A 22,744-nucleotide genomic window follows, 5' to 3' on the forward strand; every position below is an offset into this window, starting at 1 on the left:
TCTCTTCTTAAAGAAGGTGTTGGCTAAGAAGAGATCATATGCCATTGCAAAATCCAAGATAGCTTCCCCATCCTCGTTTCTCTCCCCAAAACCATGGCCACCATGAAAACCTCCATAGTTGCCTGTCTCCCTGCCCACGTGTCCATTTAAATCTCCTCCTATAAATAACTTCTCCGTTTGAGCAATTCCTTGCACCAAGTCTCCAAGATCTTCCCAAAATTTCTCCTTCGAACTCGTATCCAACCCTACTTGAGGTGCGTACGCACTAATCACATTGATAAGTTCTTGTCCTATTACAATCTTGATTGCCATGATTCTATCTCCTACCCTCTTGACATCTACAACATCTTGTACCAAGGTCTTGTCCACGATGATGCCAACACCGTTTCTCGTTCTATTTGTGCCCGAATACCAAAGTTTAAACCCTGAGTTTTCTAGATCCTTTGCCTTACTACCAACCCACTTAGTTTCTTGTAGGCACATAATATTTATCCTTCTCCTCACCATAACTTCCACTACTTCCATAGATTTTCCCGTTAAGGTTCCTATATTCCACGTTCCTAAACGCATTTTGCTCTCTTGAACTCTACCCTTCTGTCCTAGCTTCTTCACCCTCCCCCGTCTAATAGGATCAAAGTACTTCTTTTGTGTGTCCCGGGTAAAGTTGATAGGAGCATATGCTCCCAAACAACTTTGAGTGGAGTCGTTCGAAAAGAAGTTTCTATGGCCCCCTTGCTCATTTAACACTGCATCCGGGTGCCGATGGAGATACAGCGACCCTTGCTCACTTATCACTGTGCTCGGGCCACACAGCGCGCCACTTACGGGTGACGCCCTAGCTTTAGCGCGATTTTGTTCTGGATTCATTTTCATAAGGATTCGACGTGATCATGGAGTGCCGGCTGTCGACTACCTGACGCCCTCCCCCTCCTCCTTTATCCGGGCTTGGGACCGGCCATGTAAGACATAGGCGGAGTTGCAATTAGACTTGTGCAATGAGATATTTAAATTCACATGACCGATTTCAAATTTAGGGATTTAGATAAACACTAAAAGGTTAAATTTTATAATTTTATATATGCATGTCTATATATATTGAATAATAAAGAAAGAAGAAAATGTGTTTCAAACAATTTCTTACATATCGTTATTTCAAATCTATTTCAAATTTTTAGTTAATCCAAATTCTTTTAATCTAATGTTTTTCAAATCCAGATTATTTCTTCTAATTACTCTATTTGAATGGAGCAAACATTTTGATGTCACTTAGTTATTTAGTATGAGAACTTTAGGAGAGCAAATACTTTTAATCTAATGTTTTCTAGTTAATCCAAGTACTTTTAAACCAATGTTTTTCACATATTTAAGGAATCAAGATGAGAACTTTAAGAGAGCAACTTTGTGATTTGAAAGAGATTTTTAACTTCATCACATAAATGCGAGTATATTAATATTTGTAGCGATGTAGAAAGCTAGCCACAACCATCATGCACCACTACATTTAACATTTTTCGCAACAAAGGGCCATTCGTCACGTAAAGCGGCATAGTGTCGCATTGGAATTTATGCGACAAAGAAGCTCGTCGGGCAAAAATCGTCGCTCAAGGGTCGTGAAAACAGACTTTGTGTGAAATTTTTGTTGCACAAAAATGAAAATGCACAACGATAGAGACGTTGTTGCACAGAATTTAAGGGAACGAAATTAGTTTGTCGTGCGTAACCTGATGCAACAAAGCGAGCTGGACAAGATACAGTACATGGGACGGTGGTTCTAGTGGCCAGTAAGTTTGCATGACGAATACTTGATATAGGACACTAGTTCACAAAAACATTACTCGACCAAGTGCTCATTGCATGGTGTCAAATTTTTAAATTAATTTAAATTAATTAATTTTTTTGTTTTGTTAATTTAATTGTTTTCCCTCTTTTTTTTTTTTTTTTGGTTACATAATTTATTTTAATAATAATTACTTTTTTATATTAAAATTGCAACTCTAATGAATGGAGGGAAAAAAATAACATTTGTATATCAAATAAAAATGTACGTACAAGTAAAAAGTTTAAAACTAAGAAAAAAGAAACCTATAATCTATTTGGTCAATAAATGGGGTCGTGGTACGAGTCAGGGTGCGAGTCAGGCTGCAAGTCAGTGTGTTGGGGAGGATGATGGTCGGGCTGCTGGACGAGCTGGATGCCAACGAGTTATGTGGCTCGAAGGTGGAAGGGACCATAACGCCGAGTAAGAGATGGATGCCATTCGAGCTGAGGGCCTCAAGTATCAGCGCGAGCTTACTCGTCAGGTCGGCCACTTCATAGGTCAGTTCAGTGATGCCGGGGCCCTATGGTTATGATGATGATGAGGCCCCAGTAGCGCTAACGAGCATGCCCCATCCCTCGACAATACTTCCCCGGCCTCCGCCCGAAGGTCACATCCAAGGTCTCAATGAAGATCTGAAATCCCGCATCCTTGGGCGGAGCCACACACTCAATAGGAGTGTCTGGGGGAAGTTAAGAGGTAGACTCCTGAAGGACGGTCTGGATCCTCTCTACCATCGTCGACTATGACAATAAGACAGAAGGGGATTGGTAAGAATTAATATTAAATTAAATTTTGTAATTTGTGGAAGTGTAAAATAGGAAATTGAAAAGAAGTACTTACGTGCAGTTGCTTGACAAGCTCATCCCTGGGCCGAACATGAACATCCTTAAAGACGTCTATTTCTGGGAATTTAGAACCCCTTAGAATAAGAGCAACAAAAAAACATAAAGACAACGGAAAATAAATTGAATATTTGTAAGAAATTGGAAGTGCGAGTATTAAACTCTCATTACTTGTCGTCGTGCCTCCATCCTATTGGAGAACGGTCTCAAACCAGAATGGTGGAGAAGAGTTTTCTTATCCCGATTGATCTTGTTTGCTTTCGCCTTCTTCTATTAACATAAAATAAATGTATTAGTGTAATATTTAAAGATAATGAAACAAACGCATAACCCAAATTAGGAATAATTTTTAAAAACAATTAAAATTAAATAAGTAATACATATATAAAAATGTACCACATAGGCAGGGTCCTCAAAATGGCCGTAGAGCCACACCCTCTCGTCCGGCCGATCCTCCAACTCCAGCAGGCGATCCTCCTCTAGAGCGACCTCCGGAGCATCAAACAACTCATAATGTTTGTGGAGGTCTCTCTTCCACTACTTGTACCGCTCATAAAACAACATGTCCAAGTAGCTGTCCATCGACTTAGTTATGTCGTCAAAATTGTAGTTTGTCTACAATTTATCAAGTATTAAATTAAAATAATAAAAAATCAAAATTAAAATTGAAGTCAAAGTTGAAAAAGGAAAAAAAAATAATATAAAAATATGAACTTGATATATAATTGAATAAAACAAAGTTAGGAACTTACCGATAAACAGTTGCGGACTAGGTTCTTCGTCTTTGCTAGGATCTCGCGCCATGATTTTCACAGCATAGAGCACTCGGTCCTAACGACATATCCCATGTCATGGGCCAATGCACTATGCTGCTCCACTGTAGGTGCAACCCAATGCCTCTTGTCATATCCTATCGTGATACAATCATTTGTCACCCGGGTGACCTGCCCCGTCTTCAACTATCGGCAAGGTCCCTGGGTGTTTTTCTTAGCTGCAAAACAATAAAACAAACGTCATACATTAAGTTAAAAATTTATCGAAATTTCGACAGAACCTCCCCTACATTTATACCAATTCCCAAGACCTGCAAACCATAATAAACAACAAAGCACACTAGCAAGCAACATTGTGAACAATTTTTTAAGGGACGAAATATCTAAAACACATCTTTTTTAAGATAAAAATCAAGTTTTGTAAATATATTTACTAGTCATTTAGCTAGGTTTAGATTTTTCTTCTCCATTTTTTTTTTTGTTAAAATAGCAAATAACTGCATTTGAATTAGCTAAATTAAATGGATTTTATTATTTTACTTGGGCGGGTGGCGTCGAATGCAGATGCTGTGTCGAGTGTCACAGTCCGTCCCAAATAACTAATTTTTGATGAAGTGAAATGACAATTTTACCCTTGGATGTTAAGTGTGGTGTGATTTAAGTTGGATTTGGACCCATTTATTATTTTCCCTAAGTTTTTGGACCCAATTGGAAGTAAGGGAATTGTTGGTTTTGATTGGTGGCTTTTAGACCATACACATACCTTATCTCTCTCTCTCTCTCTCTCTATCCCATGGATTTCTCTCTCTTTTCCTCTTAGTTCACTCTCTCTCTCTTCAAACTTGTACGGACACACTCAAACAAACCCAAAATCTGCACAGATCGAAGGTTCTGAGGTCTTTAGTGTGTTCCTAGGATCCTTACGAGTCGAGTGGTACCCATTTTCACCAAGGAAACCTTCGAGAAACCCTAGTTTGAAAAAGAGCCGTGGGTGTACAATACACCAAACCAGTTGGTGGAGGTATCAAGCCATTCTAAGGCTCAAAACGTAATCTCTTAGTCCTCTTGCTTGTTTTGGCATAAATTGGAATGATTTTGGACATCAGAAAACCCCGAAAAGTGGACCTTCGACTTGGGCACTATTCATCAACTTTTAAACCCTTGAGTTTTTGTGAATTTTAGGACCACAGTGAGCTCAAGGAGGTCCTCACGATGCTCGGAGTGCATCGTTGGTAGGATTTGGACCACGGAAAGCTCGAAAACGGAGCTTTGCAGAGGTCGCCGGACTTCAAGGACTTCTCTGACGTAATTTCACGTGAATCGAGGCGTGAAAGAGGTATAATGCAATTCTCTACCTCCTAAACTTCATTTTGATGGTAATTGCATGAAAAATGGTGCATAAATGAGCTAGATTAAGAAGTTGGAAAATTTGCCTAATTTTCGGCGGCGGCGACGGTTGCCGGAGCTGGAGGCAGGAGATGGAAGAATATTTCGTCAAGTCTAATGGAATATTTTCACGACGTCAGTTAGTTGGACAGTTTCCATTGGGTTTTAATGGAATATTCAAAGGAATATTCCTAACAGCAGTTAGGGAATCCGTCAAGATTCCCTCAGCGTGGTGGCGCGTCTTGCCGTGCACCCGCCAACGCATGGCAGCGCGTGGGAGGTCCAAAAATAATTCTAAAAGTATGGGGATGATCCTGAGGTTGTGTAGATCACTGTGGTATATTCATATACCTATTTTGAGTAATGTATGATAAGTTATTAGCTAGTTTTGCCTATGTGCTTTAAAAATAACGTTTTTATAGTTAATTCGCATATAGGTGAAGCTTATCCCAAGGACAAGCGTATCCACAGGCGACTCAGGGCTACGACCCTTTGACATACCAGTGAGTGGGCTTTTGTTTTCAGTATATATTTATATACTTGATGTATTTCCCAGAAATGCATTTTAAAGAAAGTATGCTTTGAAATAATATGCCAAGTGCTTCTATATTTTGAATATGCATTGCATGGTTGCATATATATATAAATGTGGTGTTGTGGAGGCACAAGTGAGCTCAGATAAGTTATGTTTGGTTGTGTTAATCATCGATGATGTGATATGTAATATGTGATTAAGTAATGTTGAGCTCATAAAGCTGCACCTAGGGTGATTGTGAATTAGCCAGAGATATGTGGTACATGCCTGTTTATTTACATCACCTCCTGCACTATATGCTTATATTGGATCCAACTTAATTGCACAGTCTTGTCGTACAGACCTTCCTCATGGTTCCGACTCGTAGGTGACTAGCAATTCATCGCCCGGCTATTATGAGAGAGTAAAATTGAGCATAACTATATTACACCCAATCTTGTCGTACATACCCCTTTTTAGTGGTTCTGACTTATGTGCAGTATGTTGCCATATAGGTCATTGTAGTGACTCCGGCTAAAGTATCTTTGAGCTATGAATTCAGCCGTACAAACTACCTCAAGGGTTCCGGCTAACATATCATATTACTACGAAATCATTCTTACCTGGATTGTTTACTTTGTTATATTTTGGCATGGCATACATATGAATATGATTATGTGAAGCATGAATTGAATTGATATGATTTTATATATATATTGTATATACTTATATCTTGATTCTGGGAAAATTATACATGTTTTACAACGAGGGGTTAGTATATTGATAAATGAAATGATTTTGTAAAACATTTGTTTTTGCCCACTCACGTTTTCTGTTTTGCGCCCCTCCAGGTTTTAAGTAAGCTTGTCGTCGGTGGCTCAGGATCGTCGGCAGTTCTGACCTATTTGAATAATAGTAGGACATTCCTGGTACTGTGTAACTAGTACTTGTCCTACTAGACTACACCTAGACTTTATGCTCTGATTAGGAGTGTTCACTGTTGTAACTAACTCCTATCACCTTCGTTTAGTAGTGAACTCTAGTAATCTAGTTTTTTAATTATTCGTATATTTGTTATCTTTATCGCTTCCGCACTGTGCACGTGGCTACGTCACTCTCACGTGACGGCCAGCATGCCTTGAACTCAGTCGAGGTGCGTCATTGGGAGTCCAAGCATGTTGGTGAGTACAACGTGCACTAGGCGGAAGCGCCACCAAAGACGTCGATGATGCAAGCGCATGTGCCGCGCCGGGTCCTCCTAACGCAGCCATAGGAGGATCCACTGTCGCTGGAGGGCTCCTCACAGTAAGAGTTGGTGGAGGACATGCAGGGGACCCACTATTCGCAGCCCTATGAATAGATATAAGGCGAGACATCTACAAAATTAAAAGAGAAAAAAAATTAAAATTAAAATTTTAAAATTTTAAATTTAACTATTATAGGTAAACAAATTTAAAACTAAATGTGTAATTACAAAATAACATTATATAACACGAATGTACAAATTTAAATTAAGCCACTACAACCGTAACCTATTCTCCTAGAACCCTAACCTAATCCGGCCACTAAAAACCATCCCTAACCTTAATTTGATTACATAACTATAATTTAGAAAATTAAACTAAATGTAATTTTAATTATGTAACTATAAGTTAATTATACAACATTACCCAAAATTAGTAAATTCCCCTATCCCTAATCTAATTTGTGCCTACCCCTAACCCTAATCCCCCAAATTATATTCTCTAATTAAATTTCCCCTAATTACAAATTAGCCCTAATTTCAATTGAGCCCTAATTATAAAATTAACCCTAATTATAAACCATTCCCCTAAATTAGAAAATTCCCTATCCCTAATCTAATCCGTGCCTACCCCTAACCCTAATCCCCCAAATTACATTTTCTAATTAAATTCCCCCTAATTAAAAACTAACCCTAATTACAAATTAGCCCTAATTTCAATTGAGTCCTAATTATAAAATTAACCCTAATTATATACCATTCCCCTAAATTAGAAAATTCCCCTATCCCTAATCTAATCCGTGCCTACCCCTAACCCTAATCCCCCAAATTACTTTTTCTAATTAAATTCCCCCTAATTAAAAACTAGCCCTAATTTCAATTGAGCCCTAATTATACATCATTCCCCTAAATTAGAAAATTCCCCTATCCCTAATCTAATCCGTGCCTACCCTGAGCCCTAATTCCCCAAATTACATTCTCTAATTAAATTCCCCCTAATTAAAAACTACCCTTAATTACAAATTAAGGTCAAATTATAAATTCTCCAAATCAGGAAACCTTAATGTCGAACCCTGATCACCAAATCGAAATCCTAATCGGCAAACCCTAATCCCCAAATCAAAATCCTAATTGGCAAACCGCAATCCCCTAATCTAATAAGCCTAAATGGTTAATTTAAATGAAATTAAAAAAGAAAAAAGAAAAGCAAGATACCTGAGAGTGGAGAACAGCGGCTGGATTGACAGACAGTGAGAAAGGGAGGGACGCACGACGTGGGTTGCGCGGGAGAAAGATAGGGAGACTGCGCCTGAGTGAGGGAGAGAGCAGGTGATAGTGGGGCAAGGTGGGTGGGAGAGAGGAAGACGGTGGTTGGGAGGTAGGGAGAGTGTGGCTGAAAGTGGGAAAGAGCGGCGAAGAGAGGGAATGCACGGGTGAGAGAAAGAAGAAAATGAGGGAAGAGGAGGAGGGACAAGGATTGTCCGCCCTCCTAGTTGTGGTGCCCTTCCATGCCCTTTTATTTTGTGCGGTCACGGTTAAGCCATGTTAATATTTTATATTTTTATTGTTTTTTGTCTTATTATCTCATTAAAAAATTAATATAAAATGTTGACGTGGCTTAACCGTGACCGCACAAAATAGGAGGGCATGGAAGGGCACCACAACTAGGAGGGCAGACAATCCTTGTCCGAGGAGGAGAATTGTCTGAAATAATTAAAACGAACACCTTTGCACGATGCACGGTTTGTTGCGCAGAGGTCCCACAATTATTTGCACTACAAAGCCATTCGTCACACAAACCCTAAAGTCGTCGAGCGTTTTTTGAATTTTCATGGAAATTTAAATTTTTCAAGACAAATTTAATGGCATGCCAAATATTAGAAATTGCGCGACCAAACATGAAAATTCGTCGCCCAAATAGGCTTCGTGCGACGATTATTTCAATTATAATATTTATTCTAAAAATAATTGTAAACTTAAATAAATTAAATTAACCAATTCAATTATTTAAACAAAAAAAACATGAATTAAAGCCTAATTAAGTCCAAATACATAATCTAGAAGAAAACCTTAAAGCTAAATATTTGTCCTAAAAAATATAAATTTAAAACTACTGCTCCGCTGGTCCTCCATTCCGCTCCACGTCATAACGCCACTGCTTGTAACCCATCTTCAATGCCTCATCCATCAAATTCATCATCTCTTTGTTCGTATCATCAAGAGTGTTACACATATATGCACATAATTCATTACAACATATAACAAACAATTTCACAAAATTAATTATTTTCAACATTTGTCACACTTACTAATAATTGATCCATCACCGCCTTCTTCACATTGTTAAGCACATATTTCCAAGAATGCCACTCAGCATTAGGATAATTGTTCAGCATTGCTACACCAATCGCATGTGCAAACTCCACATATTGCTTCATATCATGGGTTCGAGGGTCATGCTCTGCTGTCGGTTTCTTTCCTCCATTCGAGCCAGAACCACCAGGCTCCTAATGTCCTTATTATATGCCATCAGGTTACAAAATAATGTGAAAAAGAAACTACAACACAATCTTTGGTTATAAAGAACACATAACACTTTACGCAACTGTTAGTCGTGCGTTCAGGACTACAACCTTTGCGCAACGAAATGGCACGAAATAAATACGTAGTAAATACTTAATAAATGACACGACTTCAATGCCACCGATCATGGATTTGCACGACAAAGTTTCGTCCCCCAAAGTTCTACGTGACCAAACTTTCGTCGCGTTATTAAGCGGTAAATACGACGACTTCAACGCTAACCGACCATTTTACAGTGTTTTTACACAACAAAATCTCGTCCCGCAAAGGTTTTAGCGACAAACAGTTTCTCAAAATACTAATGTCAATATTATAGTATTTTAGAAATATGTTCTCGAGATGAAATAAAATAAATATAGTCTCTTTATTCTTCCTAATTAATAATAATTCAGTGTCATTATTTAATAAACCTTAAATAGACTAATAAAAAAAACTATTCTAATCATCTGCTGGTCCAGCCACTCCGTGTCACTTTGCTTCATGGTCAACATCAAACTTCAACTCCCAAAAACAATACTTGAACTCAACGTCGATGCACTTCATCAAATCTGCATCACTTTTGTCAATGTCCCAATCAGGCTGATATGCAAAAATAAATCAATTATACATATCACTATTATATTTTATCTAAAGAACTAAATTATTATTTAACTAATTAATAATTTACATGTACTGCTAACGCATCGATCATGACCGTCTTTATCTCTTGGGGACATCTCTCCAAAACTCCCAATTCACTCTGCATCTGTCACGCACCAATACCCCGACATCAGCCCTAAACTTGTTCACCATATCCGACGTCTCATATCCTACTAATTCTGCGTAAGTGATTAGGTAGCGGCTCTTAGCAAAAGAAGTGTATCAACCGCATGTCACAACTCTCTTATTTTTCTTGTCTACCAACAAAATAAAAACTTATATTAGTCTACTTAAATATTTAATTAATTTACACAACCAACAAAATTTAGTACGTACTACCTTTCTCATAAACTTCTCCTTGAACTCTTTTTGACAAAGGACCACCAAAGTCTGCCATCGTGTACGAAAAAACAAAAAAAAATTGGAATAATAATTTAGTGAAAGTAAAGAGTTTTTGGATTGAATTGTGTTAAGACTGAGCGAAACTATCAATTTAAAGGAATTCTAGCTTCTTTGCGTGACGAAACCTTCGTCGCGCAAAACCATGGAGTAAATACCGCATTCAACACTTTGACTAAACAATTGGCAATCTAGTAAATATGTGAACCTTTGCGCAACGAAATATTTGTCACGTAAAGTGATACACGCCGTATTGGTTTTTTGCGCCAAAATACAGGCATTCACGCATTTTTTTGCGAACCTTTGCGCAACGAAGGGTATTTTTTTGTCACGCAAAGTCGCTTTGCGCGACGAAATATTCCGTCGCCCAAGCTGTTTGTCCCATTAAATTATTTCCAATGAAGTTGCGCAATGAAATTGTATATTTGTCTAGCTAACCTGTTTTGCACAACGAGTTTGCTTTCGTCACATAAAGTTTCGTCTATATCTAAAGAACCCTACTTACTGAAAATATGACTTTAGCCCTTAAAACTTAATTTTCTCCAGATAAAACCCGACATAAGTTTTTTACTTGAATAAAACTCATTGACTAGATTCCACATCAGCAAATTCATTAATTATGTTTGACTTCACACATTTAAAAAATTTCGGATGCCTAAAACAACGGTATTTGATTTTTTTTTTTCCTTGATAAACCCTATTTGAATGTTTGATGTACATAATTAATGCCCTACGGATAGATGGTAAGGGAGAATTAATGATTTTACCAGAAAAAAAAATATTAATGTTATAAATTCATTGCCTAATATATAATAACATAAAACATGTCTAATATATGTTATTATACATGCTTAATCAGGTCAATAAAATTATATGTTACATATTAATGTAGGTAAATTAATCCATATATATGCCTGATATATGTAAAATTCATGCAAAATAATTTACCTACAAAAAAAACATTTGATTCAAATAGTGCACCTACTATTAAAATTTTAAAATGTTAGATTTCTTAAAATAAAAATATATATATACCCAATATATGTAAAATACATGAAAAATAATTAACCTACATAATAACAAACCCATATATGCAAAATACATGCAAACTAATTTACCTACATAATAAAACAATATTATTTTGTTTAATACTAATTTACCTATTATTTGTACATATAATAATAAAATGTGCCAAATATATATACAATATTGATACATACAAAATAAAATATCTACATAACAAAAGAATGCCATTTGAGTCAAAATTAATTTACTTACAAATTAAAGCAATGTTATTTGATTCGAAGCTAATTTACCTATTATTTGTACATATATCTTATAATAATAAAATGTGTCAAATATATGTAATAATATATGAAAAATAAGTTATCTACAATATAAAAGAATGTTATTTGATTAATTATTAATTTACCTACAAAATTACATATAGGTAAATTAATTACTTTAACATATATGTTAGTACTATGCATATATATATTTGAACGTATAGTAATACTATATACATGTAGTTAAATTTTATATATATTGAACTTATAGTAATACTATATATTTTTGAAAGTGTGTATATGTGTCTGTATATATATATATGTATATATATGTTAGGGGTAATAGTATGTGCAATAATTATTTGTTCATCATAATTAAGGTGAGTAATAACATTTATTGACTTGATTTGACTATTGTGGCACAAGCTGTAAATATTTGGTAATAATAGGTCAATTACTTTTTTACTTGGCAGTCTTTTTCAAATTTCAGTTTGGGAAATTTTATTTAAACCCATTTAACCTCTTTCTACACCCAACTTAAATTTTAAATGTTAATAGTCTACTTTACCCTATTGCATAAGTACTATTAAGTACAAAATGAAATTAATAATAAACTCATATTTATCAATAAACCCAAACATTTATTGTGTAGATGACATATTAGCAAAAAAATGTAGATGGCAACACTTTCTCTTAACAAAAACAACTAATAATTTACAAGATTGGGGAAATATATCAATAAACATGATTAATGTTTCTTCGATTACATGCAACCAACTAATCACACACATGTGTATATATATAGTTCCATTTGATATATGTTAATGGCAGTGACCAGGGATTACTGATCTGGATTATGCTTTGGAGTTTGGAGGGGTACGGTTGAATAGACAAGAAATGTAATTGTTTCTGGTGAGGGAAGTTGCAGCCAGAAACAAGATGGAAAACAAATACGAAACGTTAAAAAGGTGTTGGAATTTTCAGTTCAAATCTAACTTCTTGTCCCACAATCCCTTTTTCTAGTTCCCCTTTTCAGACTTTTGAAGAGAAAAACAAAAGGAAAACTAATAAAAAGGGCTTAAAAACTTTGAGGTTTAACGATAAGGATAAAATAAAGGGTAAAGTGAATAGTATCAAGTTTGACTTTTTAGTGTAAAAATGAGGTTTTTCGTTAAAATGGACAGTACATTGGGCTTTTCGTTAAAACTCCCAAAAACAAAACCAGAACAATGCACCCATTGATCGATAATGCAAGGGGAGAGATGGTGATACATGGCTTTTGTCAACATGTATAGAAGTGTCAGTCTTGTTGTCACCCACGGCTGAATTCACACCCCAATTTTCAGTGTCTATTTCCAGATAGCGTAAAGATAGAGTTAAAAATCAAATTGATGTAAAGAAAAATCTACATATTGAATTGGGTTTATGGGGGGTATAATAGGTAATAAATTTGGGTTTAAAGAGATATTAATAATTTAGTTAAAAATCAAATGGGTGCAAAGAGTAAGTTGGGTGTAAAAATAGGTTACATGGATTTAAATAAAATTTCCCTTTGAGTTTTATTTAGATGTTTAGAATTAGGTAAATTTTTATTTAAGAAATAAGAGTTGTAAGGGTCTATATTTAAAGAACCCAACTTATACACATCATAGAGGGAACAAAAGGGATGGCAAGATTTGACTACTTTAACCGTATGTTTGCCATTTTCTTTTTGCATGTTTAATGGGTTGATGACCTAGCTGGGGTGGCACTTCCAAATATCAATAAACCTAGTGGCTTCTTAAAATATCAAACTTTAAGGGAGTCATGAATTGAAATATAAAACAAGATAGACCGGCCGGCACACAATTGGTCGAAGCCTTTTGGCCAAATTCATACGTTTCTGGCAATTTAATCGAACAAGCTGACATGCATGCTCCCACAAAATACTTGGCAATTGCCCGCAGTTTGAAGATATATATGTGTGTGTGTTCTTTAAAGGAAGGGATTCTCATTTTTTTTTTTATAAAAATGGGGATAGTTGTGGGGTTCACACTGCATCAAGCTTTAACGATCCGAACCGTCTATATTTCAAGTTTCATCTCAAAGATCATCCTTGCAAAATATTAGCTAAATAAGAAATATTTGAGGCATCTAATTGATGAAAACTTTGTTTTCCCAGTAACATTAAAATTTCATCGTGATAATTAAATTTGCAAAATGATTTTGGATTAAATTGAATTTTTGCAATGATGATTTATGAATCGAAACTTACAAAATGGATAGTTCGGATTGTTGAAGTTCAATGTAGAGTGGGTCCCACAACTAATCCCCATTTTAAAAAAATGGAGATCACTTCTCTTAAAGGGCCTGTGTGTATATATGTTATATATATGTGACTTGAACTAGTTAACGTCATGTAGATGTGTTCTTTTCTTTCAATCCAAACTTCTACAAGATCCTTCTAATTAACTTGTATTTTTGGAGCCAAATCTTACATCTTTGGTTAGTTGTGATGAAATTAGTGTTATTCTATCCTGCTTGATTAAAATTAATTGACAAATGTAGAAGAGGGTTCCATACTATACAAAACTTTACATGGCATGGTTCTACTACTACCATGCCTTCCCATGTTAATAATAAATATCATGTGAAGAAAAAATCGTACATAACATTATATTGTTAGCACAGATGTCAGAATGATGGTCCACCGTGCTATTGGAAGTCTTTCTTCTCTGAGTGGGAAATATTCTCAACAAACGAGACCCGACCAAGAAAAACTGACACTAACATCAAGGTGCTAATCATGGCAAATTAAGTCAGAGCTTCTACAACCACAAAAGAGAAGAAGCTTCTTTTGGGTAACGCAATTAAGGATCCCATACCAACGAGATGTAATCATGGCATGTCCACAAAACACACACTCGGGTGCTTCAAAGTTCCAAGGTCAGAACTCAGAAGCAAGGTTGGTGGTCCTTGTTTGGCAAGTAACTTAAAGGATTGAAATTGAAAACGTGAGTGCGCCAAAGTCAACCTTTTAACCAGTTGTTTCTTTGTTTTCTTTTTCCTATTGGGATCACATCGGTTGATTGCTTGTTCAAAACAAGCGATAATGAAAAAGAGGCGAATCAAACACAAGATATCGGATACAATGGTAAATGTTTAAACAAATACGTATATAGCAAGCAATTAGCGACGTAGTCTAATATTTGAATGAACGAGCATGTCCAATCTCTGAGTTTTTTGTGGGACTTGGCTTCCATTCCATGAGTAACCAAGCACACCATTATGCATTGATGCACTAATTATATCCCATATTAACAACGTTTAACATTTGAGGGGGACAAGATACTTGCTGACATGGTAACTAAGGCCCTGCTGTCGATCTTCGTGTCTATCAATGATCGAGTAATATATGCCTGCGCTTTTTGTAATGCGTCGACTTTCATTAAGGATAGGATTAGCCACTAAACTTTGATGTTAATTATTAGTATGTGTTTTCCATCTGTGTACAAGTTTTTCAAGAAGATGATAGCCATATATAGAGAAGATAATTGGTCCGACGGATATTGATGGGAAACGGCGATGATGAAGCACAACATATTTCCCACGTGCTAAGTTTCAGCGCATGTTTGCTGGTGTTTATCTTTGAAGGTATATGAACAAGAACAGTATATATCTAAGAAAATGATTTGTCTAATTCTAAAAGCTTTTTCTTTTCGTCATTATCTTTCTTCAGTTTGTAACAATAGCTTAGAATGCACAACCTATAACGAATTGCACACACATGTTTTACACGTGTATACTCTACTTTTAACATTTCATACGTATCATTTTGTGTATTTACGGGTTTGGTAAATGTTTTCGTTAACACTTCAACTGAAGGTACCAAAGAGTGAATGCTTTTGTTATGTTGGATGTATATTGCAAAAGAACGAAGAATTGGATGGAGATTTCAATCATAGAATATAAGTTGGGTGGATGACATGGAAGAGTGCATCAGGTGTGCTATACGACCATTGTAATGCCACTAAAACTTAAGGGAAAATCTTATAAAACGACAAAAAGGTCACCAATGTTTTATGGCACGGAATGTTGGGCAGTCATCAAAAATCAACACGTGCAAAAAATGAGTGTAGCGTAGATAAGAATGCTTTGTTGGATGTGTGAGCACACAAGAAATCCAAGGTAAAGTAGGAGTGACCACAATCGAAGGTAGGATGAGAGAAAACTAGTTAAGGTGGTTAGGACATGTGAACTGAAGACCTACAGATGCTTCAGTTAGAAAATGTGATTATAAGACACAGTGCAAAAGGGGTAGAGGAAGACCTAGGAAGACTTTGAAAGAGACATTAAGAAAAGACATGGAGTATTGAGAGCTAACAAAAGACTTGGCGCAAAACCGAGCATAGTGGCGTTCTAAGATTCATGCAGTTGACCCCACTTAGTGGAATAAAGCTTTGTTGTTGTTGTACGGGTTTGGTAAACTTACGTGCGCGTGTATACATCTAAAAAACCTCCAGCATCTAGATAACAAATGTGTGCATGGAAATAAATATTTCAAAGTTGTAAGATCAAATGAAAATACGAAAAAGAAAAATTATAGATTTCATTCATGTATTGATCAGTCTACAAAGGTCTACAAAGGTCAAAATTATACAGGAATATTAATTGTATTATGTGCTGAAAGTATATCTATGTTAGTGAGTCTGACTTACATGACGATTTTAAGTTTCATCTACTTGCAAGACTAGGCCGCTTTTTATGGAGTGCCGTTGACATGTCACGCAGACTATGTGTTATCTCCGTGAACGATGGGCGATCAGCAGGATCCGGTGACCAGCATTGTTCCATTAGATTTTTCCATTCAGAATCACAACGCTTTGGAATAGGCGGCCTCAGTGTGTTATTTACAATTCCCCCTATAAAGAAAGTTGATGAAAATAGAAACTCAGTAATTCAGATAAAACGATAAGTTCTTTATGCAGAATGAAGTCTGTTGAGGCGCTTAAGAATGAATTTAGATGAAACAATCCTTTTAACCTATACAGGCTAGAAAACTTACCGATAATGGCACCACAGTGCATGTTAGCGTACGGCTCCTCCCCAGTCAGGATCTCCCACATTACGATACCAAATGAGAAAACATCAACCTGTCAAAGAATGAACACCCAAATCATCAAGTTAAAACATTTTAGGCATGATTTCTCAGCCTCCCTCATAAAAATAATAAAGTTCCTAACCTTCTCAGAAACCCGGTTGCTGCTCCCATTTAATAGTTCTGGTGCCATCCACGGAAGGGTTCCTCGCACACCACCAGATACTAGTGTGTTGCGCTTAATTCTTGACAAACCAAAATCTCCAACCTGCAGAAGGCATTCTTGGCTGGTCAAGAAAAGGACTTTTTTTTTTTTTTAAAGAACTACTTATTAATTTCTTTTAATTGAAAAATATAGCAAAACCAGTCATTGTATTTGAATCCACTGTCAAAAAAAAAAAATATACGGAAGACAAGAAGGGTATGCTACATTTTGTATTGAACCAATTACCTTGCATATGGGCCGTTCGGGATCCCTCAAATTAACAAGTAAGTTGTCACACTTCAAATCAAAGTGAACAATATTTTTGAAATGCAAATACTCCATGCCGAAAGCTGTGTCCATTAAGATTATGAGCCTCTTTCGACGATCAAGCACTCTGCATGAAGAATCTGAAGACTGCATAAATCTTTTAGTGTTAGAGGATATATTGAACAAAACAAAGATGGATCAACTAACCTATCTTTCCTTATTAGGGCATGCCTCAACGATCCATTCACCATGTATTCAGCTACAGTTGCCAACGTTCCTCCACGCCCATCAGGCACTACCCCATAAAATGCTACCACATTTGGATGGTGAAGGGTGGAAAGAATCTTTGCCTCTCTCCAGAAGTCCTTAGTCTGTCAAACAAGTGAAATTTGCACTGTCATTGCGAAAATATTTTCAACTGTTGGATCTACATTTAACCCCCAAGCCATTTTGTACATACATCTCCAGGCACTGGGAAGCTTTAACATAAATTTAGCCAACAATATCAATTTTTTTCTTAAATTTAGCCAATAATAGCCTGCATGTTATGATATAATTTACCGTACAAATGATCACAAAATGTAGTGTGAATTTTTAGATACGAAATTCCGAATTTTGAAAACTAATGACTTTGGGGACCAACCAGTCGATCTTGCTCTGATGATCTTCCAGAGAAACAACTCTTTTTTATCCTCTTAATTGCAACATCTGTTCCTCTCCATTTGCCATGATAGACAGTTCCATATGTACCGGATCCTAACTCTTGCAGTTCTTCGAGATCATCATTCTTTATGATCTGTATATATAGTAACTGATTTACATTAAAGATGGTTTAAAAGAGTGATGCGAAAAAAAACATTGCATGGTCAAGAAACAAATCAAGCATCCATCAGATGTAGAGAAGAGATAAGTAATATCATATCATGAATAAATCCATCAAGATAGTAGCTCTCAACCTGCAAACCATAGATGCCTGCTTCCATTTCGGCTATTGCGACGTCGCTGATAGTTTCATGCCTATGACTGCCATCAGCTGTCATAGCCTATAAAATACAAGATAGGAGCTCTAGTTTACCACCGGAAAAGTACCATAAAAATCATTGCTCAAATTCTGATAGGGATTATGCTTACCTTGTTATCAGATGCTGGAGCTAAACTTCCGGTCACTGTTTCTCCAGGTGATGAACAATCATCACTGGCCTCATCTTCTGTATGCGAGACATGATAGACCACTTTAGAGGCAGGGATACCAGATGGTGTCGTATTAGTCAAGTCTTCTACAATAACTACCGAGTCCGTCAGTTTGTTGTCATGCCAATTATCCAGTGGCTGTAACTGGGCGGGGATAGCATCTTCACAGTTGGTTACTTCAGAAGACTGTCTGCTGAGACCTACGTTAGGATAATTCATTGGTTCCTTATCATGGAGAGAAAATTCTCCGTCTGGTGCAGCAGTTGTAGCCAATTTCTGAATAGGTTCCCATAGTTTGAAATGAAATTATCAGCAAAGTTAGGGCAAATATTCAAAGAAAAAAATAAATAAATAAAATTGGAAAAGGCACAAGTACTTACATATGTGGAGACTAAGAACTCCTGAGATGCAACAGGTAGAAGTTCACGGGACCGATGAGAAACTGGTTGACTGCTAATTGTCTCAGCTATAGCACACCGCTGATCCCAAGTACAGTTTTCGCTCCTAAGAGAAAACTGAGAAATTGTGTCAAGTCCATAGCCTTGGGGGCCCATATTATCTTCAGAACCTTCAGTTTTGGGGTTTGATGAACCAGAAATCCCACTTTCAGGGCATTGTGAATGTTCTGAAGCTAAACAACCACTGCGAAGGCAGTTTGCATCTTGTTCCTTCTTAAATTCCATGACAATATCATTTGATGTAACTTCAACATTTCCTTCAAAGTGTGTCCATTTTTTATCAGCACAAGTGTCATCCATGTCTGTCTGGTTCAACATCTCCAGAGCTCGTTCCACTTTACATTGGTCAGGTCTCCTGGCCGTGAATTGATTACCGTATTTAGCAATTTGATGTTTCCCATCAAGAATCACTTTCTGTTGCACATGCTGTTCTTGTGAGGACCTTTGTATCTTCAACGAAGGTGATTTTTCTAGTCTATATTTCAGTGAGAGCACTGGGATAACTTCTCCTCTGGAGGTCGTCTGAACATGTTCCTGCAACTGAGGGTCAGAAAGTACTGCATGCATTATTCTGTGGTGAGAAGCATCTCTTTCACCAGACCCTGAAGATAGCCCCACTGTATCTTCAGGACGAGAGATAGATTTTTCTGAATGGAGGTCCTTTTCCAGAATCACAAGTCTCTCAGATTTCATACCACTTTTGCCATACTGTGCAGAAGGCACAAAATTTTCGCTAAAGCTACGATTGTGGGAGTGCACAATGTGGGACTTTTTAGTCCGGTAACTTTCAGCCAAATATTTGTTATGATGATGGTGATTTAACAATGGAGGCTCATGATGAAGGTTATCGTTACTGTCCCCTGCATCAAGATAATAGCTATTGTCGCAGGGAAGTTTTTCCATAGCAGAGGGAGCAATGCCTCCACTACCATCACAATATGATCGATCCAAATAAAGCTGCACATTAGAACTCTTGGGATCTCTATGTTGGAGTGGAACGGGAGATATTGGAGGGGATTGATTAAAGGACTTCTTTGGGATCTGAAGAGTAGCTAAGAACTGAGGAGCTGGTTTAGGCAATGCACCCAATGCGTTTGAGGAACTGGGGCTATAATCTTTGGTCTCAAAATATGCAGCTGTAGGAGAGTCTCTATTAAAGGTTGGACTATAATCTGACATATTTCCGTACTGGCTAGTCTGGCTGGCCAAACTTTGCCCGCTAGAGCTTTTCCGAGGACTTCGGTCTAACATACCATTAACAGCAAAAACAAATTCACAGTCAGCACCAATTGGATGTGTTACCCTTGCCTCGACAGAACTTGGGATCTCCGTTTCAGATAAAGGTACAAGGAAGAGCCTCAGTCTTTGAGAACCCTCGGTTCTTTCTAGCTCATGATATTCCTCTATCATATGAAGAAGGTCCTCGTCGGAACAAACAGATACAAGTGCATCAAGATCCTCACCTGGAAGCTGGTACTTGATAGTGTGATGTTGGTTGCAAATTGCAAATGTCTTCTTGATTAGTTCCTCCAAATTGGTGCCATTGCGAATAGATAAAATCCGTGTATCTCCACCTACATATCGGAGCTTCCCATCATTTGGCCGAGGCAATATTCTTCCCCCAAAGCTGCAGAGAAATTTCATTTTAAAAGATAAACCATCAGCAAATACTTGGCCATGAGGAGTGTATGATTGAGGGGAGTCCACAACATAAAAAGGAGGCGTAGTTGGTCTTGGTATAACCCGATCACGGTCAACTTCACCCGCAAACTTACCCGATGCTTGCGCCATAGAACCATATTCCCAGTAGTATCTGCTCATGTTACTAGGATAAACATTTTTCTGTATGTCCGCCAGAAAACCTTTAGGAGCAACTGGACTAAAATCTGAGAATTCTGAACTACAATCGGAATCTATTCTCTTCACCCCCATAACACCACCAAGATGCTTGTAAACCGGTTTAGGGTGTTGGTTTATATTAGAACCCAACTTTCTCGACTGGGGTTGAACAATTCCAGTCACTACTGGGGCTAATCTTCTTTGTGCAATACGATCCTGCAGAAACTCCGTTGAAAATTCCTCACCAGTCTGTAGACAAACATTAGTCTCATTTTCGTCTGCAGCATTTCTCCCACTTCGAACATCATCTGTTGTATCTCTGCACAACTGTCGACCAGACGTACCAGGAACCTCACCAGTCATGGTCTCGAAAGAAGTTCCACTTCATCTAAGGCTTATCTATGAACACCCCCTATCACCTTTCAGTGTTCAATCCTCAATGAAAATCATAATTCCAGAATGGATAATGCTCAAAACAAATACATAAATCCATCTTTAAAACTCATTCCATGATGCACCTATGAACACTCTCTGCCCCTCCTTAACATAAATTCTAATCCTTCTTTCGGAAAAATTGCCGGAGTGAGCTTGACATTAAACTCCAAATCGCTAAACTGTGTACAAATTCCTTGATGGGCGATATCCATAATTTCTGTCTACATAAAAGTCACCATTCAAGAACATCCGAAACCAACAAGATCACGTATCACTCACAATATTAGCCATCACCGGGTTTCCATAACGAAAGATAGCCTAAGAAAATGGTGCAATAATTTTCATAGAGCTGATATCAATGGAGAAACGATTTACAATGACGAAACCAATGCAATATCTGTATCCTCGCCACCTAAACAAATAATTTCACATATTAATATGGTTATTCTGTGTACTTTCGACAAACATCTAGCGTACAGAAGTGAAGAAAATAAAAATATGAGAGCCAAAGCTCACAGAGGGATATGAAAACGAAAGAACGAACATGAACATGCAAAAGAAAGAAAAAAAAAAGGTAGCAAAATGGGTACCTTTGTGATGCTTAAAATGCGCTGATCAACGTTTGAAATCGAAGCTCAAAGACTGGTGCACTGGGATTTCAGCATTTCGGATTAAACCGGAGGAAAACGAAAAGAGGAAAATGGATTTAGGAGTTGGGGTTTTGTTGGTTTAGAGAGAGAGAGAGAGAGAATAGAGGATCGGAGTTGAAGCGACAACAATTACTAAGGATTACGCGTCATTACTACAGGAAATAGAGGGAAAGCACAAGGCCTAACTGCTCTCAACTTATTTTTGAATGAATTTCTCCTCCTACTTTTTTGGAAGCTATTAGATATTTGTGAGCATACTTACGTACTTAATACAATCATATGAATTCTATATGACCGTATGATTGTATTAAATATATAAAAGTATTGTTCTGCACCTAAAATCCAATGTGGCCTATCTCATTTGTTGACACATGATCCTTCATTTAAACCCTACTTAACAATGTTAATTATTCTCGACAGAAAAAAAAATAATGTTAATTATTCAACTTATCTCCTCAAGAAAAAATTAAATACTAAAGAGATATTGTGCCAAAAGTACATGTGTACCCAGTAGATAAATCACATAAAGGCTACAAAGGATTTTGGGTGCAGAAGATTTGGATTCATATATTTAGGGGTCCAATTCTATTAATTCACCAACTTTGTTTTTGTATCTATTACGGAATTGACTCTTTTGTTGTTTGAACAAGGAAAATAAGCTTGAACATCAAACAAAAGTTAAAATTTTAAAATTTATATAGTTCAATTTTCTTGTTTAGATTCATACCATAGAAAATTAAAATTCCAAATTTATACACCCACCACCATCACCGTGATCATCATTGCCACCATCAGCACCATCATCATTGGCCCTATTACCGTCACCACCACATCACCACAACCACCTCTACTACCACGTCGCAAAGTGGGAAAATGACTTAGCAAATTACGCCTTAATTAAATAAGGACGTCAATTTCTCATGATCTAAAGAGCTTAAATCACAATACGACAAGTTGTGCGTAAATTTAGGGGGTGTAGTCAAAATGGGATTTGATAGGATTTTAATAGATTTTAAAATCAAGGTGTAGTCAATTACAGTTCTAAAAGATGATTTTAAAAGATTTAGAAATCATGGTGTAGTAAAGTAGGATTTAAGAGGATTTTAAAGAATACATTTAAATATAAGGATAGTCAATT

General features: G+C 36.8%; 1 protein-coding gene and 2 long non-coding RNA genes across 4 annotated transcripts; all 3 read right to left on the minus strand.

Annotated features, from left to right (window-relative positions):
- Positions 1–2,002: 2,002 nt before the first annotated feature.
- LOC114821924 (uncharacterized) lies at positions 2,003–3,652 on the minus strand. The gene is made up of 5 exons (XR_003769780.2): positions 3,414–3,652; positions 3,058–3,276; positions 2,833–2,931; positions 2,660–2,738; positions 2,003–2,559 (listed from the first exon to the last, which is right to left on the minus strand). It is a non-coding gene; the product is annotated as an uncharacterized lncRNA (long non-coding RNA).
- Positions 3,653–6,019: 2,367 nt separating this feature from the next.
- Positions 6,020–8,058, minus strand: LOC139193228 (uncharacterized). The gene is made up of 2 exons (XR_011577642.1): positions 7,793–8,058; positions 6,020–6,710 (listed from the first exon to the last, which is right to left on the minus strand). It is a non-coding gene; the product is annotated as an uncharacterized lncRNA (long non-coding RNA).
- A 7,990-nt stretch (positions 8,059–16,048) lies between these two features.
- LOC103437007 (uncharacterized) lies at positions 16,049–21,797 on the minus strand. Of its 2 annotated transcripts, XM_008375472.4 has the most exons (10): positions 21,547–21,787; positions 18,605–21,368; positions 18,165–18,500; positions 17,990–18,076; positions 17,677–17,829; positions 17,241–17,404; positions 17,013–17,160; positions 16,707–16,829; positions 16,529–16,616; positions 16,049–16,385 (listed from the first exon to the last, which is right to left on the minus strand). In XM_008375472.4, exons 2-10 carry the CDS (start codon positions 20,882–20,884, stop codon positions 16,198–16,200), a joined length of 3,567 nt encoding a protein of 1,188 aa, XP_008373694.3. In that variant the 5' UTR covers positions 20,885–21,368; positions 21,547–21,787; the 3' UTR covers positions 16,049–16,197. The 2 variants fall into 2 exon arrangements, with proteins under 2 accessions (XP_008373694.3, XP_028952277.2); XM_029096444.2 differs by lacking the exons at positions 16,049–16,385; positions 16,529–16,616; positions 16,707–16,829 and having other exon boundaries at positions 17,019–17,173; positions 21,547–21,797.
- Positions 21,798–22,744: the final 947 nt, after the last annotated feature.

This window comes from Malus domestica, chromosome 16 (genome assembly GCF_042453785.1).
Source record: "Malus domestica chromosome 16, GDT2T_hap1".
NCBI lineage: Eukaryota > Viridiplantae > Streptophyta > Magnoliopsida > Rosales > Rosaceae > Malus > Malus domestica.

What these genes read in the sequence shown, in the direction of transcription:
- LOC103437007 (XM_008375472.4), bottom strand. Translation starts at nt 20,884, where the DNA reads ATGACTGGTGAGGTTCCTGGTACGTCTGGTCGACAGTTGTGCAGAGAT. An exon ending in CATCAGAGCAAGATCGACTG is followed by an intron (nt 17,405 to 17,676) that starts GTTGGTCCCCAA and finishes CTTGTTTGACAG; the next exon opens with ACTAAGGACTTCTGGAGAGA. An exon ending in GCAACCGGGTTTCTGAGAAG is followed by an intron (nt 16,617 to 16,706) that starts GTTAGGAACTTT and finishes ATTCTTTGACAG; the next exon opens with GTTGATGTTTTCTCATTTGG.